Consider the following 17,717-nt stretch of genomic DNA (forward strand, 5'->3'; position numbering starts at 1 on the left):
CTGATCTGGAAGTTAACCCACATACTCAGTAATGGAGACCTGCTTTTCAAAGTTTTAAAAATACTCCTATTTATGATTGATGCCTTTCCTGCCAGTGCTGGATATAACACTGGATACTGTACCACGTGGGGAAAATGGCATGTTAACAGCTAATACACTTTTATAGTAAAAACAAAAGCACATTTGTTCACATTTACCTTACATAATGAATGTATGGCTGAAAACTTACAAATCATACTTTAAAAAAAAAACCTTAAAAAAGTTTTATAATTAAGGAACTTTGTATTAATCCTTTGTAAGAGTAGTGAGTCCTTTTATAAATCAGTCTTTCCATAATTTATCTTTTACATTATTCAAATTTTTATGATTATACAATGTTTATTAAGTTTTCTTATTGCTGTAATTTGAATAGATATGCTTTTTTCCATAAAGTCCTTTTCCATGATTTGCTTTTATTACTTAGCTATAAGTCACTGGTTTATTCATTGTCACATAACACAGTTTTTCATGTCAAATACTTTACTCTAAGTTGACATTTGTATTTTGCATTTCGGGTTATTTACACTAAAGTGTTTTAAAGAATTACTTTATTCTTATTGCCTCATTGTAGGAAACTGAGCCAAAGCTGTCACCTAGCTGGAATCCCAAAATTGTATATGAGCCGCACCCACAATTAACTAGAAGTTTACCAGAGGTAGCGCCCTCTGACCCAGTGCAGATTGGAGGGCTCATTGGTAGACTGGAGTTGAGTCTCACGCTGAAACAGAATGAAGTGCTTCCTGGAGCTAAGGTCAGTGTTTGTTTCATTTTCTATAGTTAAAACAGAAGTACAGGTATTCTTTAATGTGATTAAATGTGTCTTAGCTATAAGACACTGGTTTAGCTACTGATTAGCTACTCTGGGTGGTTCTGTGTGTAGGCTGCCCTCTGTCCTGGAGTCTGTATTCTTACTCTCAGCTGGTGCCTCTGTCCTGAGGTCTCAGGGCCTCACGTGAGCACTGTCTTTAGCCCCTGCTCATGCTCAGGTGTTAGCATTGTCTCCTGCACTCACTTTCCCCCATTCTAGTAGTTCAGAAACATTGATGAGTTAATAAATTAGGAATTTGTTAAAGACTTTTATCATACCATTCAGTTTAAAGGAGAAGAGATTTGGAAGTAAGAAATTGACTGTAGAAGATGTTTAATTTTATGCATGTAAAAATGCCGACCTAGGCGTGTTCTGAACAGAATGACCATTTTTATAGTTGTTATTTATGAAAAGAGATTTTTTTTTTCATGGTGTCTTATGTCTTTTTGAAGACCCTGTAAAGACAACTGCACTTGTTTCTTAGGGAACAGTGTTGGACAGTCTGCTGGAGAATCAGGAAGCCCTATATTTAGTCTGTTGAAAATGTATTTGTGAAGTGTTATTTTCAAACTTTGAAAACAATTTTCCATATAATCTCTGTGAAATGTAGTTTAAGAAAGTATCAGGATTTGTTCATTTGTTTACTCACTGGCCTAACTAGCTAGATGTTTGAGTGACTACTAGATGCCAGGCCCTGTGCAGTTTCTTGGGGGAGATGCAGAGAAGAGGGAAATACGGTCTTTGCTTTAATACAACATGTGATAAAGGGGATAGACATGGCTGTGGGGACAGTGAAGAAGAGGGAGCAATGAGGACTCGTGCATGCACAGGAGATTTTCAGAGGATGGGGGGTCTCCGGCAGTCCATCCTTGGGTCGGCCCGCCTCTCTACAGTTAGAGGCAGAGGAAGGGGATGATCAGAATGCCCGCCTTCCTGTTGCTGATTACTTCCTCTCCTTTGCTTACTGCTCTGTCCTACCTCAGGTGGTGTGAGGTCTTAAGCCTGTTCATAAAATAACCTGAAAGCTGTAGGTATGTTTTAACACTACAGGGAATCCCGAGGTGCTAATATCCTTGGGAAATGAACACATCCATGCCTCCCAGGAACGCATTAGCTATTTCTCCGTGAAGGAAGAACCATGGCAGTCACTTCTCTAGTTCTGTTTTGATTAAATTAGATAGTCCTCAACATTTGTACATTGAACTTTGTGCAAACTGAAACTTGCACATTATGTGTTAATTTGTATAAGTGCCTTTTGGTGTTACTTTTGGACATCTGTGTACTAGGTGACAAATGAACATCTGGAATTAGAGCATGATGGCATTATTTGCCAGCCAGTGTTTGATATTTGGAGATACTACTGTCCTTGCCTACATGGTAATTTTTGTGTAACTTGAGTTTGGGTACCTTTTGTTCTTACTTAATGCAGATGAAGGCTAAATGGAAAAATACAAGATACTATATTTGATACAAGATACTAGCTTTGAGAAACATAAATCCCAGACACTTAATGCTGTATAGACAAAGATGGCATTGGTTGGGGGTACTCAGGAGTCAGATCTTTAGTCTTTCTGATGTTCATTAGATCCATAAGTTTTTCAACTGTGGGATCAAAATGTTATGAAAGATTTTCTTGGGGGGATGCCTCTCAGTGGCTCAGTCAGTTAAGTGTCCGACTCTTGATTTTGGCTTAGGTCATGATCTCAGGGTCGTGAGATTGAACCCTGAGTTGGGCTCCACACTCATACAGAGTCTATTTGAGATCTCTCTCTCCCTCTTCCTTTGCCCCTGCCTCCTTGTTTATGCATCTGTGCTTCTCCTCTCTCTCTAAAATAAGTAAATCTTAAAAAATAATTTTTTTAAAGTTTTTTTTAGTTCTCTGAGACGGTACCCACCCCAAATTGTGTGTCAGCCGGATTGTTCACATGTTCAATTTTAACATATACTTTCAGGATTCCAACATGTAAAAAAATAGAGGAGCTGTATATATTGAATTTATAGACCTTTTGTTTAGTTACTATGTCATATTGAGTCTGAAATTACGTTCTGTCTTTTCTATTTCCAGAGGAAAGTAAGAGGTGCTTTGTTCTTTGTATGCCAAATTTAGAATGTACAAATAATATTTCTATGAACATTAGAAGTGAAACTCTTGATCACCCATCCTAATAAAGGTTGGAGATTATGTTTTCAATACTAAGAAATTTAAAAACCAGTTTTTAAATCAGAGATTCTCCCACTGTCCCCAGCCTAAACTCCTTGCTGATTCATCGTCTGGGATGACAGCCGTCAGCAAGGAGCCCCATAAAACAAATCCACGGAGAGCTGTGCCATGGGAGGAGTTAGGGCTTCCCATCTAGGTCAGCCTAGGTTAAAATCCTGGCTCTGGGTCTGTAGATGGCCTTGTGCAAATCTTTATGATCCTGTGTCCTTGTCTGTAAAACAGGAGTCTTACTAGAATGAGTGGAAATGTAATGAAAGCATAGTTCCCCAATACTCAGAAAAAAGGTGATATGCTGATTGTTATTCATGGAGAATATATGATATTCTCAGATCATGGAAGCTTCTCAGCATTACTATGCAATGTTTTTTGTTTTTAGAATCAGAGGAAATCCCCTGCCCTGGGGAGGATACCATTTTCCCCGAATATAAATGTTATTAATTGAATTCTTTTAAAATTGCAAAACCGCGTAAAGATAATAGGAGTCTTAGCATTACCCCAAGAGGAGGTGAATGAAAAGTAAGGCAGGCACACTCAACTTGTTAGAGTGTGGTGTAGAAAATAGAGTAACTGTTTTGTTAGAATATACTCCACAGGGGCACCTGGGTGGCTCAGTGGGTTAAGCCTCTGCCTTTGGCTCAGGTCGTGATCCCAGAGTCCTGGGATCGAGCCCCACCTCGGGCTCTCCGCTCCACAGGGAGCCTGCTTTCTCCTCTCTCTCTGCCTGCCTCTGCCTACTTGTGATCTCTGTCAAATAAATAAAATCTTAAAAAATATATATATATATTCCACAGGAATCAGGATGAGATTGGCTGGGGCTTTTCTTTCCAGGAGGAAAAATGGACAGAGACTTGAAAAAGAGGGAGGCAGTCCACGTGAGCACCCACTGTGTGAGCATCTCTGCTGTGGTTTGCACTCTCCTGCCCGGCAGAGAGTGGGCTTTGTGGAACTCTGCCTGGGCGTGCGGAGAGGCACACTGTTGGTAGGGAAGGGCCTCACGTGCTGTGCTAGGAGCGTTATCCATGGGCAAACTTGGGAAAGCCAGCTTTATTTGCTCTTGGTTTGAATCCCGCTTTGAGGATTATGATTTGAGTCTGAAATCCTGTTGGGAATGAATTCTGTGCTGTTGCTGTCTTCATATCCTTCCTAGTGACTGGCTTGAAGCCTCCTCAAATACCTGAAATACTCAGAAGACTCAGAGATGAAAATAGGACATTGGACTTGCCAACATGGAATTTTGCAGGAGGCTTTTCCCCCTGAGAACAACAGTTTGGTGGCCTTTAAGTCTTTTCATTTAGATTGTATAAATGAGTGGAGGGAATCTTAGGTGGCAGAATCTAAGACTGAGGAATGAGTGTTCCTCTCAGTGCGTGAAAGTATATGGGATTTGTGCTGACGAGGTTTTAAAGAGTGTTTATCCTGAATGGACTTTTTTTTTTTTTTTTTTGAAGTTGGATATTGATGGACAGATAGAGTCTATTCATCTCTTCCTGTCACCAAGGCAGGTGCACTTGCTCTTGGATATGTTAGCCGCTATTGCTGGACCAGGCAAGTATGACAATAGGCAACTCTGTTGTTATTTTTATTTAAAACTTTTCAGATTCTGTGATTCCTAGCTAGTTGCTTAAAGCTACTACAGAGCTCTGATTAATATTAAATAGTGGTAGTTCTGCTTGACTGGGACATGAAGTTGCTGTTGGTATTGGACAAGTGGTTTTGGGAGAGAGATGATTGATTACTTCCAAATTTAATTACTATTTTCCTTTCCTTTCTATACTTGTAGAAAATTCTAGCAAAATAGGGTTAGCTAATAAAGATAGAAAAAACCGACCCATGCAGCAAGAAGATGAATATCGAATTCAGATGGAATTAAACCGGTATTATTTGAGAAAAGATTCCCTCTCAGCAGGTGTATCTTCAGAGCAAAGCTTTTATGAGACAGAATCTGCTCGTACACCTTCTAGCCGTGGTAAGCAACTGAAGCATTGACACGAGATTCCTATGTTGTCAACATAGAGCAAAGTAAGCCTAATTTGGCTGTGGTGAAATGGAGTTTAGTAATGAAAGAACAAAAGATCGGAGCTCTAAGAAGGTTTAAATTTGTAAGTTGATCTAACCATAGCATTACAGTGATGCACTGGCTCACGTATCCTTTTTTGATTGTGTAATCTCATTTTGTAAATTGTGACTTTTTTTCTTTTTTTTAATTCTAAGGACAGTTTACAAAAATGTAGACTTACACAAAAGATAAATTGTGGGTAATTACTCATTTTGTCAAATTCTTACATACCTGTATAATGATTGACAGGTGCTCTTAAATGGAACCCTTTTTTTCCTACTCTTCCATCAATTACATGTAAATAGGGTCTTTATCAAGTTTACTTTGCATTTTTACAGGTGTTTTGGAATGTTTAGCATGATACCTTAGTAAGAATCCATTTAAGTACAGAATTAAATTGAACTAAATAAGTTAAAAACTAAAAAATTAAAGTCTACTCAAGAAATTTTGGTCATAACAAACTTCATTTGCATGAGGGTAAAACAACTTCCAGAAAGAGTGAAATGTAAACAGAATTCTAAACTAATACATTCAGGTGTTTCTTTTTTTTTTTATTTATTTAAAAATGCTGTATTTATATGAAACCAGAGATTGCGAGATGTTTGTACTATTTTAAAGTTGGATTTTAACTTCTAAATTGTCATATGACTCTTAAAAATACACTTTGTAGTTCTGCGAATCTTATGTTAAACAAACAAAAAACAGGTTCACTGATAGGAGAACATAAACTTTGTTAACTTGTATTTGGTTGAGCATTTTTACTATGCCATTTATATCTTGGATCCTCACAAATTACCCCATCAGAAGTAATGTCAATTGTAGGGCAACAGTGTACTTCAGAGAATCTGAAGAATACTCTATTAATGTATGTTAACTTACTTTAAAGACATGAATTATACAACTGACTAGGTTTAATTCTGTCTAGAAGAAGAAGTTTTCTTCTCCATGGCCGATATGGACATGTCCCATAGTCTCTCTTCTCTTCCACCACTGGGAGACCCTCCAAATATGGACCTTGAGTTATCATTAACTAGTACATACACAAATACTCCAGCAGGATCTCCATTAAGTGCTACTGTGGTAAAGTATTTCAATTTTGTTCTATTCTTGAAAAGTGGCTTCTGAAATTCTATACTTCATAATCATGTGATTTAAAAAAATTATTTTACAGCTTCAGCCAACATGGGGAGATTTCCTTGAACCTCATAAAGAACAGCCAGTGAGAGGGTCCGCATTGCCATCTGACCGAGTTCACCCGCCAAGTTTACAGAAGACTTGTAAGTAGTGTAAGACCCTTATGGGGTCTTACCCATAATTTCCCATAATTACCCCATAATTTCCACTGGAATTTTAAAAAAATGAAAAATCAAAACAAATTGCTTGTTTCTAGAAAATGCCTTTCTATTGCTGCTTTTCTTTCCCTTCATGTATTTTTTTTTTTTTTTTTTTGATCTAGACCATTTAATAAAGTTTAGAAAGAAAATGTGAAGCATAGTTGAACAACTCACCATGAAGTATCAAAATAGTTGCCCATTCACGGTAGTCTTTGTGTAGTTAAATATCTTTAGTAAAAAGTGCACTGCAAGTTTCATGTTATTACTGCAGTTTAGGAATCTAAATCAACCATCAGTACTTGTTCCATTGTTTACATTTTCCTTGAAAGAGAACCTCAGGCCTCTTCTTCGCAAAAAGTTTTTAAAGTTATATTTTATTTTAATCTATTATGTATTATTTGTGTCAGGGGTATACGTTTGTGTATCAGCAGTCCTACACAAGTCACAGAGCTCACCATGGCACATACCCTCCCCAGTGTCCATCGCCCAGCCTCTTTATCCCTCTCACGGCCTCCCTTCCAGCAACCGTCAGTTTGTTTCCTGAGATTAAGAGTCTCTTAATGGTTTGTCTCCATCCCTGGTCCCATCTTGTTTCATTTTCCCCCTCCCTTCCCATACGATCTTCTGTCTTGTTTCTCAGATTTCTCTTATCAGGGAGATCATATGATAATCGTCTTTCTCTGATTGACTTATTTCACTCAGCATAATACCCTCTAGTTCCATCCACGTCATTGCAAATGGCAAGATTTTATTTCTTTTTAAGGAGTGCATAATATTCCATTGTAGATATACACCACATCTTCTTTATCCATTCATCTGTTAATGGACATCTAGGTTCTTTCCATAGTTTGGCTATTGTGGACATTGCTGCTAGAAACATTCGGGTGCACATGCCCCTTCGGATCTCTGCATTTGTATCTTTAGGGTAAATACCTAGTAGTGTAATTGCTGGGTCATAGGGTAGCTCTGTTTGCAACGTTTTGAGGAACCTCTGTACTGTTTGCCAGAGTGGCTGCACCAGCTTGCTTTCCCACTAACAATGTAGGAGGGTTCCCCTTTCTCTGCATCCTTGCCAACACCTGTCGTTTCCTGACTGGCTAATTTCAGCCGTTCTGACTGGTGTGAGATGGTATCTCACTGTGATTTTGATTGTATTTCCCTGCTTCTTCTCTGCAAAATTTAATTGAACAGACACAAAGGCTTAAAGGAAAATTTGGTGAGCAGCTTTTGGGTTAATCTCTGACTTTTCCAATCAGTTTTATTAATGCAAAAAATTTTGTTCATATGTTTCTTTTTGACACTTCAGGTATCAAGAACCCTGGATATCAAATGTAGAAAGATAACAGTTTATCTTACTTGTTTAATATCAAATATCATTCAGACTGTTCTGTGATCACCTGCTTTTTAAAACTAACACTTGAGTAATTTTTTTATAATTTTGATGTAATGGATAGTTTTTAAGTATTAAATGTTATGTCTATAATTTTAACCTATGTGTTTCAGCTCTTCCATCTAGATCTGTTTCAGTGGATGAATCCAGGCCTGAACTTATTTTCAGACTAGCTGTGGGAACCTTTTCCATTTCTGTGCTTCACATTGATCCTTTATCACCACCTGAAACGTCATTGAACCTTAATCCACTGACACCTTTGGCAATAGCTTTCTTTACTTGTATAGAAAAGATTGACCCAGCAAGATTTTCAACAGATGATTTTAAGTCTTTTCGAACAGTATTTGCAGAAGCTTGCAAACACGATCACCTTAGGTAAATTCTCTCATGTTTATTAATGATGCTTGAAAAAGAACCGTATGGGTGCTTTTTTATCTGCCTATTTCTTTTTTTGATTCACATTTTATTTGTAAATGAGGGAATAAGTGAGGTTTTCTTGCAGTGCTACAAAAATGTTTACCATAGAATCTCTTACTCAGGTTACTTGGCATGTAAAACTATTTGCATATAAGATGAGATAATCTGGAGTTTTCTCTGCTCTTGACAATTTTTAAGATTTTTTTTTTTAATTCATTGGTTGGAGAGCACACACATGAGAAATGAGCAGGAAGTGGAGGCAGAGGGAGAAGCAGACTCCATGCTGAGCTGGGAGCCCAAAGTTGGGACGCGATCTTAGGACCCCAGGTTCATGACCTGAGCTAAAGTCAGACGCTTAACCTACAGAGCCAACCAGGCACCCTTGACAAGTTTTTTGGCTATATTTTGCCAGTTAAAATATTGGCACCATTATAATAAAAAAATAGTTCTTTTTGTCACTGGCTCAGCAGAGATGGCAATGGTGCTGAGAGTGGAGTGGGCTCATGAGAAGGGACATGGACACAACATGACTCCCATGCCATTGTCTGGGGGTGGGAGAGGGTACCAAGGCTGATCCTGAGCCTGGAGGCTGTATTTTCAGTTTCTGCTTTAAGAAGTTAAAGCCATCTGGGGGGACCTGGGTGGCTAAGTGGGTTATGTCCAGCTCTTGATCTCAGCTGAGGTCTTGATCTCAGGGTTGTGAGTTCAAGTCCCAAATTGGGCTCCATGCTGGGTATGGAGCCTATTTAAAAACAACAACAACAAAATTTTATTTAAAAAAAAGAAAGCTGGGGTGCCTGGGTGGCTCAGCGGGTTGGAGCCTCTGCCTTCGGCTCCGGTCATGATCCCAGGGTCTTGGGATCGAGCCCCACGTCGGGCTCTCTTCTCCGCAGGGAGCCTGCTTCCTCCTTTCTGCCTGCCTCTCTGCCTACTTGTGATCTCTGTCAAATGAATAAAAAAAAGAAAGCTGCCCACATAGCCAGTGATTCTTTCATGGTTTGAGTCCTAATAGATGAAGAGATAATTAAATTTGTAAGTATAATATTATTAATATTAATATGTATAATATTAATATGCTCATGTTAATATGAAAGTTTCTTTTGATTATATTTTATGTTAATGGTTTAGGCACATACATTAGTATTTTAAGAAAAGTTTGACCTTTTGGGGCGCCTGGGTGGCTCAGTGGGTTAAGCCGCTGCCTTTGGCTCGGGTCATGATCTCAGGGTACTGGAATCGAGCCTCGCATCGGGCTCTCTGCTCAGCAGGGAGCCTGCTTCCTCCTCTCTCTCTCTGCCTGCCTGTATGCCTACTTGTGATCTCTCTCTGTCAAATAAATAAATAAAATCTTAAAAAAAAAAAAAAGAAAAGAAAAGTTTGACCTTTTGATTTTGTTTTGTTTTCTTTTTTTTGAAGTGTTAAAATTAATCCACAGAGTAGTTTTTATATCTAGCTGAAGAAACTCTGCAAGCTAGGACCATAGTATTTATAATTAAACTGTAAAAACATTTGACAAGGTTTCAAATGTCTGCCAGTAGGAAATACAACAAAAGCAACAAAAACAGGAAGATGACTTTCACTTGAGGTCCACTGACTGAAGGTTTTGAAATATTGCATGAAGCTTTTATTTATTTATTTTTTTTAAGATTTATTTATTTGACAGAGAGAGAGATTACAAGTAGGCAGAGAGGCAGGCAGAGAGAGAAGAGGAAGCAGGCTCCCTACTGAGCAGAGAGCCCGATGCGGGGGCATACATATATTTTACAGATTTGAAAGTTTTTTTTTTTTCCTTCACTGCAGTGTAAACTTAAAGTGTCAAAGAAGGGAAAAGTGTCAAAGAAGGGAAGGCATTGTTGGGAAATAAATACATTCTGGATAATTTCCTATCAGACACTGCTTTCTTTTTTTTTTTTAAGATTTTATTTATTTATTTGACAGAGAGAGATCACAAGCAGACGGAGAGGCAGGCAGAGAGAGAGAGGAGGAAGCAGGCTCCCTGCTGAGCAGAGAGCCCGATGCGGGGCTTGATCCCAGGACCCTGAGATCTTGACCTGAGCTGAAGGCAGAGGCTTAACCCACTGAGCCACCCAGGCGCCCCCAGACACTGCTTTCTTAATGTCAGGGAATGGGCAGTTTGAAGCACTCTTTCTGGTTAATACACTTAGGTATGTTAGTTATTGCTAACAACTTGAACTTGTGTTAATAAAGCACGATTATCCACCTATTGTGACATGTACTATTCTTTGACACATTGGTTAACCTAGAGGTATACTCTTAAATGCTTCATTTTCTGTAATAGATTTATAGGAACTGGCATGAAAGTGTCCTATGAACAAAGACAGAGACCAACTTCCCGATATTTTAGTACTGATATGTCCCTTGGGCAAATGGAACTCTTGGAGTGCCTGTTTCCAACTGATTCTCATTCTGTTCCTCCTCACTACACAGAGGTAAATGCTAGATAATTTGTCTTTAGGATTATTCTTTAAATCTGCCTTGCTTTTATAGGGTTGTATTTACAGCATTGATTTTATTAAAAAAAAAAAAAGTATAGGAAGTCACAGAGGAAGGAAGTGTGTGTGTGTGCGTGTGCACGCATGTGTGTTTTGTTGAAACATTTTAAAGTATGGCATTCAAGGTCATTGTAAGAGTCTTAGAATTTTTAGAGTTGACTTGTTTCAGAGAAGCAGACAGGTAATGGGACAGTTGACTTTATTTCACTAACTTTCTAGGCACTATTAACTTCAGAAGAAGTCTGTTAAGTACTGAATGCCCATAGTGTGTTAATAAGCACTGTTCAAGGACAAGCAAAATGTGTTTTGTTCATTTATTATTAGTCTGATTTTTTTCCAATTCTAGAAGTGTGTACTAGAGAAACTTTCCAAAGCTATCAAGATAACATTTATTGCTGTTACTTTGCCCTTGTACATTATTTTATTTTCAGATTACTTTCTTAGGCATTAATTCACTTGAATTCTCAGTACGTTCTGCAGATGAGATACTAAGTATCACAGAAATTAACTTGTCTAAGATTTACATTGCTTGTGAATGACCAAAATGAAATGTAAAATCAGCTTTTCTGATTTCAAAAAAGTCTTTACACCATTAGCATCTCTGTTAATTCGTGGAATGAATTATAGTTTAAGATCTTACAATTAACTTATTTCTGTCCTTGTTTGTAAGCTTTTAATGTTCCATTCCAAAGAACGAGCGGATTCCCATCCCCCTGTGTGCCTTCAGCTTCATTATAAGCATTCTGAGAATAAAGGACCCCAGGTAAGAAGCCTTATTGTGTGCTGCCACCTGTAAATTTTCATTTGATACATATTCTGTGACAGTCATACTGTTGCCACTTAATCTTATAGTAGTGATCATGTTAATGTTTTCCTTTTTCTTTTTTTAAAGGGTAATCAAGCAAGACTAAGTTCTGTACCTCAGAAGGCAGAATTACAGATTAAGTTAAATCCTGTGTTTTGTGAGCTGGATATCAGTATTGTGGACAGGTTAAATTCCTTGCTCCAACCACAGAAGCTTACCACAGTAGAGATGATGGCTTCACACATGTATACTTCATACAATAAACATATTAGTCTCGTAAGTATTCAGAACATTACAAATACTAATCCCAAGTATAGCTTGCTAATGGGCTTAGTAGGATCATTTCTGAATTTAAGTATTCTCAATAGATTAAATAGCATATAGTATTAAAACAGCATTGTTCATAATGAAAAGATGGAGACTTTTATGTCTGGATGGCAGACTAGCTGAGTAAGTTTTGTAGTAATATTGAATGAAGTTTTATGTGGCCATTTTGAATGAGGGTTATAAAGATGGTGTAGCAACATGAAGAAAGCTTATGAAGAAGTATTAAGAGAAAAAGTGAAACCTATTTTTCCACATAAACTTTTGTCACAACTGTGTAAATAGAACTGAGGTAGAGTGAAAGAATGGATAGAAATATACCAGTTGGTAGCATTGATTATGTTAGAGTGTAGAATTAGATTTCCTTTCCCTCTCTCTGTATATCTGAATTTTATAAATTACAATTACATTATCTGCACAAAATTTATTCAGACATTCAGTCAACTACCTGGTCTACCTATAAAATGTAGCCCCTATATTGTAAGGTACACTTTTGAAAGTGGGAACATAATGTATGCCGTTGTATTATCGAGCATCACATTTAGATCTGTCTACTGCATGGTGTCTCTGTCTCTTGTCAGATTTGCAAGAGATCTGTTAGGAATTTTGGGCTGGAATTGGGCGGGGGGGTTCTTAGACCAGGAACAGACAGAACTTTGGTTAAAAGAAAATGGAAGAGCTATTTTTCTACTTACTTGTTTCCCCCTTAATTAGTGGTAGGTCTTCACATTAAATCACATTCTTTATTTTTTGTTGTCATCAGTTACTTATATTTCAAGTTCTGTGGGGCTAGCATGCATACATGCTGTTAGCCATAGATGTACTGGGATGATGGTTAGTCTCTTGGGTTATTTTTGCTGAAGAGTGGGGGATGGTATTACGGAGTCCAAGAGGGGAGAGAAAGAACAGGTGTGCTGAAACTCCCAGTCCAGGATAAGAAAGGAATTCCCTAATCCTGGAGGTTTCACTGATTCATGAAAGAGTGTTACCACCTGTAGTGTACTCTGGGCTAAAGCTTTATAAGCTTCAGTACATTTTAGAAAAACAAACTCCCCCCAAACAGAAATAGACTTGTATTTGAAGGGCATGTTCTTTGACCCTTTTGTTGCAACATGGCTTTGAGTAGAGGGTGCATATGTGTCTTGGTTTCTAAGGGTCGTTTGATGGGCTCATACCCTTGGGTTGGATGGGAGCAGAGTGAGTCACTTGGTGAATATTTAGAACTTAGGCTGTGCCAGGCTCTAGGCTTAGTACTGGAAATCTAAAGTTAAGTTGGGGATGGGCCCTGGCATTTGGCATAATCTATCTTATTTCTCATCAAGTCTTTAGAATAGCATGTAGGTAGATAAAGCCTTCAGATTGAAAGTTGAATTGATTTTTAACTGTATTGGATTGATTGTAACCTAATTTACATGCTGTTGTTTTTTTAGTCTATAGTAAAATGTGCATATCTATAGTGCCTGTGTCTTTGTTTCAGTTTTTATTTTGATTGATTGACTTTCACTTACTTGGTTTAACTTTTGCCAGTTATTTGAAGTTTTATCAATAACTATTGCATTATAAAATTTCATTACACTAAATTTATATGGTAGTAGTTAATTTGAGTTATATTTTAATGCATTATACTGAATGAAGAGTAGATATGATTATGTATATTGTAATGTTGAATATCCGTGTCATTTATGTTCATCTAACTTGATGTTTTGGCATATTTTTGATATTTTGTGTTTTAGCACAAGGCTTTTACTGAAGTATTTCTGGATGATTCACATAATCCTGCAAATTGTCGGATATCAGTACAAGTTGCCACACCGGCGTTCAACCTTTCCGTTCGCTTTCCAATACCTGATCTTCGGTCAGATCAAGAAAGAGGGCCGTGGTTTAAGAAGTCACTTCAGAAGGAGATCCTTCATTTAGCATTCACAGATCTAGAATTTAAGACTGAATTTATAGGAGGATCAACCCCGGAACAAATTAAATTGGAACTTACCTTTAGAGAACTAGTGGGTAAGATGGACTATGCAGAGCCAGAGCAGAAACAAGCAACTGCTGCTCAAGGAAACATGAAAAATTCTATGGCAGCCCCCAATATAGACACCGTTAGAAAGCAAGAGAAATGACTTTTGTCCAGTATTGTATACCAATATGTGATAGAATTAATTTTTTAAAAAGTTGCTAAGCATGATTATTTACTCTATTAAAATACTTACTTTCAGAAATTCCGTGGCAGGGGAGATACCATGATCACAAAGGTGGTTTTCCCACGGTGAGGCTTGTCCATTGCACTCCGGATGTGCTGACCCCTGCCATTTTCCCAAATGTGGGAAACTTGACTACATGATTTGTGGTAGTGGGGGATTGCGTTCGTGCTTTTCCCTTAAAAAAAAAAAAAAAAAAAAAAAAAAAAAAAATTTCTACAGGGGAGTAGAGTGCTTTAGCTTACCTTTTTTTTTTTTTTTTTTTTAAACATTTTATTTGGGGTGGGGGGAGCACGAACAGGGGCAGAGGCTAGAGGGAGAGGGAGAAGTAGGCTTTCTGCTGAGCAGGGACCCTGACACAGGGCTCCATCCCAGGACCCTGAGATCACGACCCAAGCCAAAAGCAGACACTTCATTGACTGAGCCACCCAGATGCCCCTTTAGCTTACATTTTTATTGCCACCTGACTCCTTACTTGTTGTAGGGCTGAAAGTAACCAGAATTTCTTGAGTTCCACTCTGTGTTAGGTACTGTACCAAGCATTTCACATGTGTTACTGGTTTTCTTTCGTCATCATGGTTATGTTAGACTTATTATTTCCAGTTATTTTTATCCTTTCTAAGTGAGGAATCCATAGACTTAAGAAGAGGTACCTTCCAAGACCACGTGGTAGTAAATGGCAGAATCAAGATTCAAACCAAAGTCTCACACTTGAGGTTTCAGTCATCATACTAATCTCTGTTGATTTTTCTTTGTAAAGCCTGTTGACAGCTTTTCTGTATTTACTTTTGTCATCTGACAGAATATATATTGACTTAGGGTAAACCAGGTCTATGTGGAACTCTGGAAGATTCTGACATTTCATTCTGTCGTTCCAAATCAGCTTGCCTCTGCCACTATACCCTTCTTTTTTTTTTTTTTTTTTTAATATTTTATTTATTTGACAGAGATCATAGATGGGCAGAGAGACAGGCATAGTGAGAAGGGGGAAGCAGGCTCCCTGCTGAGCAGAGAGCCCGACGTGGGGCTCCATCCCAGGACCCTGAGATCATGACCCGGGAGTGAAGGCAGAGGCTTAACCCACTGAGCCACCCAGGGACCCTGCCACTATACCCTTCTAACCGCAAGCTCCCCTGCCACCATATCCTGCTTCTCCATCTCAGGGGATAGGCTGCAAAGTATTTTTTCCCTTGTCCTGAGTTTTACGCATCTTTAGAGATATTTATAATTGATTTGATGGTGATGACTTCATGAAATGGACTTTAGGAGTTGTCTGATCTTCTCTTATCTACAGTGGGAAGAAACATTATTCTAGAGGAAAGTCATTCTGTGTGAAATGGACAGACAAGCATACATAGGGTTATTGTGAGTGGAAGTAATTCTTCCAGTGCTTAGTACAAGACACTTAAGAAATATAGTTATTATCTCTATGTTCCTATAATTACATAAACTTTGATGTAGAATAACCATTCAGTGGCAGTACGTGGCAACTGCTGCATTTAGTGTGTCATGATTATGTACCTGACATAAGAATTGGAGTTTGAACAGAAGACATCATCTTTATCTGCTCCTTCTGTCTCCTCACATGTATCCATGAAATAGGAACAAAAGAATAAGTGCTGTGCAACCTAATGTTGCCCTGTGTCCTTTCCTGTGCAACTTAATGTTGCCCTGTGTCCCTGATTCAGAAGATCTTTGCTTATGTTAGGAGGAAGCTATCTTTAAGCACTTGAGAAGAAATGCACTGTAGTTAATCAGTCTTGTTTTACTAGGGTCATTCCAGGAAGATAAAGGAGAACCGTCTGTTAAGTTTTTCCATGTGTCTAGTGGAGTAGATGGAGATACAGCATCTTCAGATGATTTTGACTGGCCACGGTGAGTAACCAGGTGGATATGATAGACATTTAATGAGATTATCCTTTCAAAAATGCTGTGGTACTTTTTTTTTTTTTTTTTTTTAAAGATTTTGAGAACATGTGTGTAGGGGGGAGGGGCAGAGGCCAAGGGAGAGAGAGAATCTGAAGCAGACTGCACATGCCAAACAAGAGCCCCATGCAGGGCTTGATCTCAGGACCCTGAATCATGACCTGAACTGAAACCAAGAGTTGGTTGCTTAACCGATTGTACCACCCAAGTGCCCCTGCTGTAGTACATCCAATCAATGTTTTGGCACTCAATTTAAACTAAAAATACTCAGCCCTGATGAGATAACACAGAGAGAGTTGGACAAATTAAGTTGACAAATCCAGTGAGGGTACTACTTTATGAAAGGTGTCTGTCAGTACTGTGAGAGATGAAGGAATAAAATGTGTTCCCTGGTCTCGAGTCACCCCGTTTAATTAGAGGGACTAAAGAATTATTAACCATTTAAAGGAAATAGTTCAGAGCTACAGTAGAAGAGTTACATGCATCATTTGGTTAGTTGTCAAGTGACTTTTATAGTATGCGATTGCTTTGGGGCACTTTTTCAAATCATGGGCCCCACCCTGAGATTTTGGGGTAGAGCCTGGGCATCAGGGTAATCTAAAAAATTACGCCAGATGATTCCAGTGTGCAGGCGGATATCAAGAATCGCTGCTTCGGATTTCTTAGGAGAATTAATAAAGTAATATTTATATTTGTTAAGAGGTTATTATTAACATTTGTTAATTACTCATTATATATTATAGCAAGACTATTAATAGCCTGATAGTGGGCTTGGGTATATTTAAAAGGACTTAGTTTACTTGAAATAATGACTTTTATTATATTGAAAACTAAATATTTAATACCTGAGAATTAATCTTTTTTTGTGCCCTTTCCCTGCCAGCCTTTTTTCTACCTGCCCCTGTGGATCAGACCTCGCAGGCTCTTAGGAGCAGTGTGATCAGGACGTGCCTGATAATGAGCAGTTCAGTGCCCGAGTTTTCATCATAAGAAATGGGTTTACTTCGATTAATTTGGAGCACAGTTACATTAGGATATCTATAAATTAGGAAACAGTCATGATTGTTCATAAGGGGAGCCAAACAGTCATGATTGTTCATAAGGGGGGCCAACTGGCAGCACTTACTTGAGGGAAAAACCCACGATAGATGCCCCACAGTGGTTCGCTTTGAAGGAGACGGCAAAGCCTTAGCTAGTGCTGCGCGGGGAGCAGGAAAGCAGGCGCCCAGGGTGTCTGCTGCTTTACTTCAGGTTTGTGTCTTCTGTGCAACAAGGCAAGCCTTTTATTACTGAAATTCCTGAAGGAAAATGGTACTTCATTGTTTGCAGTTCTCAGTTGTTCTCTTATCAGTCTCTTTTCCATTTGAACAATTTCTATGGCAGAAGTTCTCTTAGATGTGTAATACTCTGTCATAGCAGAACAGACCCCAGAAGCATTTGGTTTCAGGAAAATAGAATTCTTAGGTCAAATTTGCCAGCTGTTAGTGAAATTGAAAGATAACTGTCCTCACAAGGTCAGATTTTCAGTTAGCAAAGTATGAAATATGAATGCTCTTCTTTTATTTGTTTCATCCGTTCTACATTTTGAAGTTTACAGCACACTCAGAAGTGGTTACATGAGACCTAGACTTTGTAGAGAAGCTGCGTCCTATCATCAGTGGTCTTTGTATCAGTGCAGAAAGGTTA

General features: G+C 38.4%; 1 protein-coding gene across 4 annotated transcripts in view; it reads left to right on the top strand.

Moving 5' to 3' along the window:
• The window catches only part of ATG2B (autophagy related 2B), a 73,039-nt gene that overhangs the window by 19,024 nt on the left and 36,298 nt on the right, over nucleotides 1-17,717 (top strand). For 2 of the 4 annotated variants that reach the window (XR_014312390.1, XM_082733231.1), the window contains exons 6-16: nucleotides 611-790; nucleotides 4,517-4,613; nucleotides 4,849-5,034; nucleotides 6,050-6,204; nucleotides 6,296-6,401; nucleotides 7,962-8,223; nucleotides 10,565-10,715; nucleotides 11,449-11,541; nucleotides 11,671-11,859; nucleotides 13,641-13,914; nucleotides 15,878-15,980. Coding sequence is in view for 2 of the 4 variants with exons in the window: in XM_082733231.1 (XP_082589357.1) it covers nucleotides 611-790; nucleotides 4,517-4,613; nucleotides 4,849-5,034; nucleotides 6,050-6,204; nucleotides 6,296-6,401; nucleotides 7,962-8,223; nucleotides 10,565-10,715; nucleotides 11,449-11,541; nucleotides 11,671-11,859; nucleotides 13,641-13,914; nucleotides 15,878-15,980 (1,796 nt within the window). In the remaining 2 variants the exon portion in view is untranslated. The remainder of the gene's footprint in view (nucleotides 1-610; nucleotides 791-4,516; nucleotides 4,614-4,848; nucleotides 5,035-6,049; nucleotides 6,205-6,295; nucleotides 6,402-7,961; nucleotides 8,224-10,564; nucleotides 10,716-11,448; nucleotides 11,542-11,670; nucleotides 11,860-13,640; nucleotides 13,915-15,877; nucleotides 15,981-17,717) is intronic. The other 2 variants (XR_014312391.1, XM_082733232.1) reach the window with 1 other exon arrangement.

The sequence above is a fragment of the Mustela nivalis genome, assembly GCF_964662115.1.
Source record: "Mustela nivalis genome assembly, chromosome: 6".
Lineage (NCBI taxonomy): Eukaryota > Metazoa > Chordata > Mammalia > Carnivora > Mustelidae > Mustela > Mustela nivalis.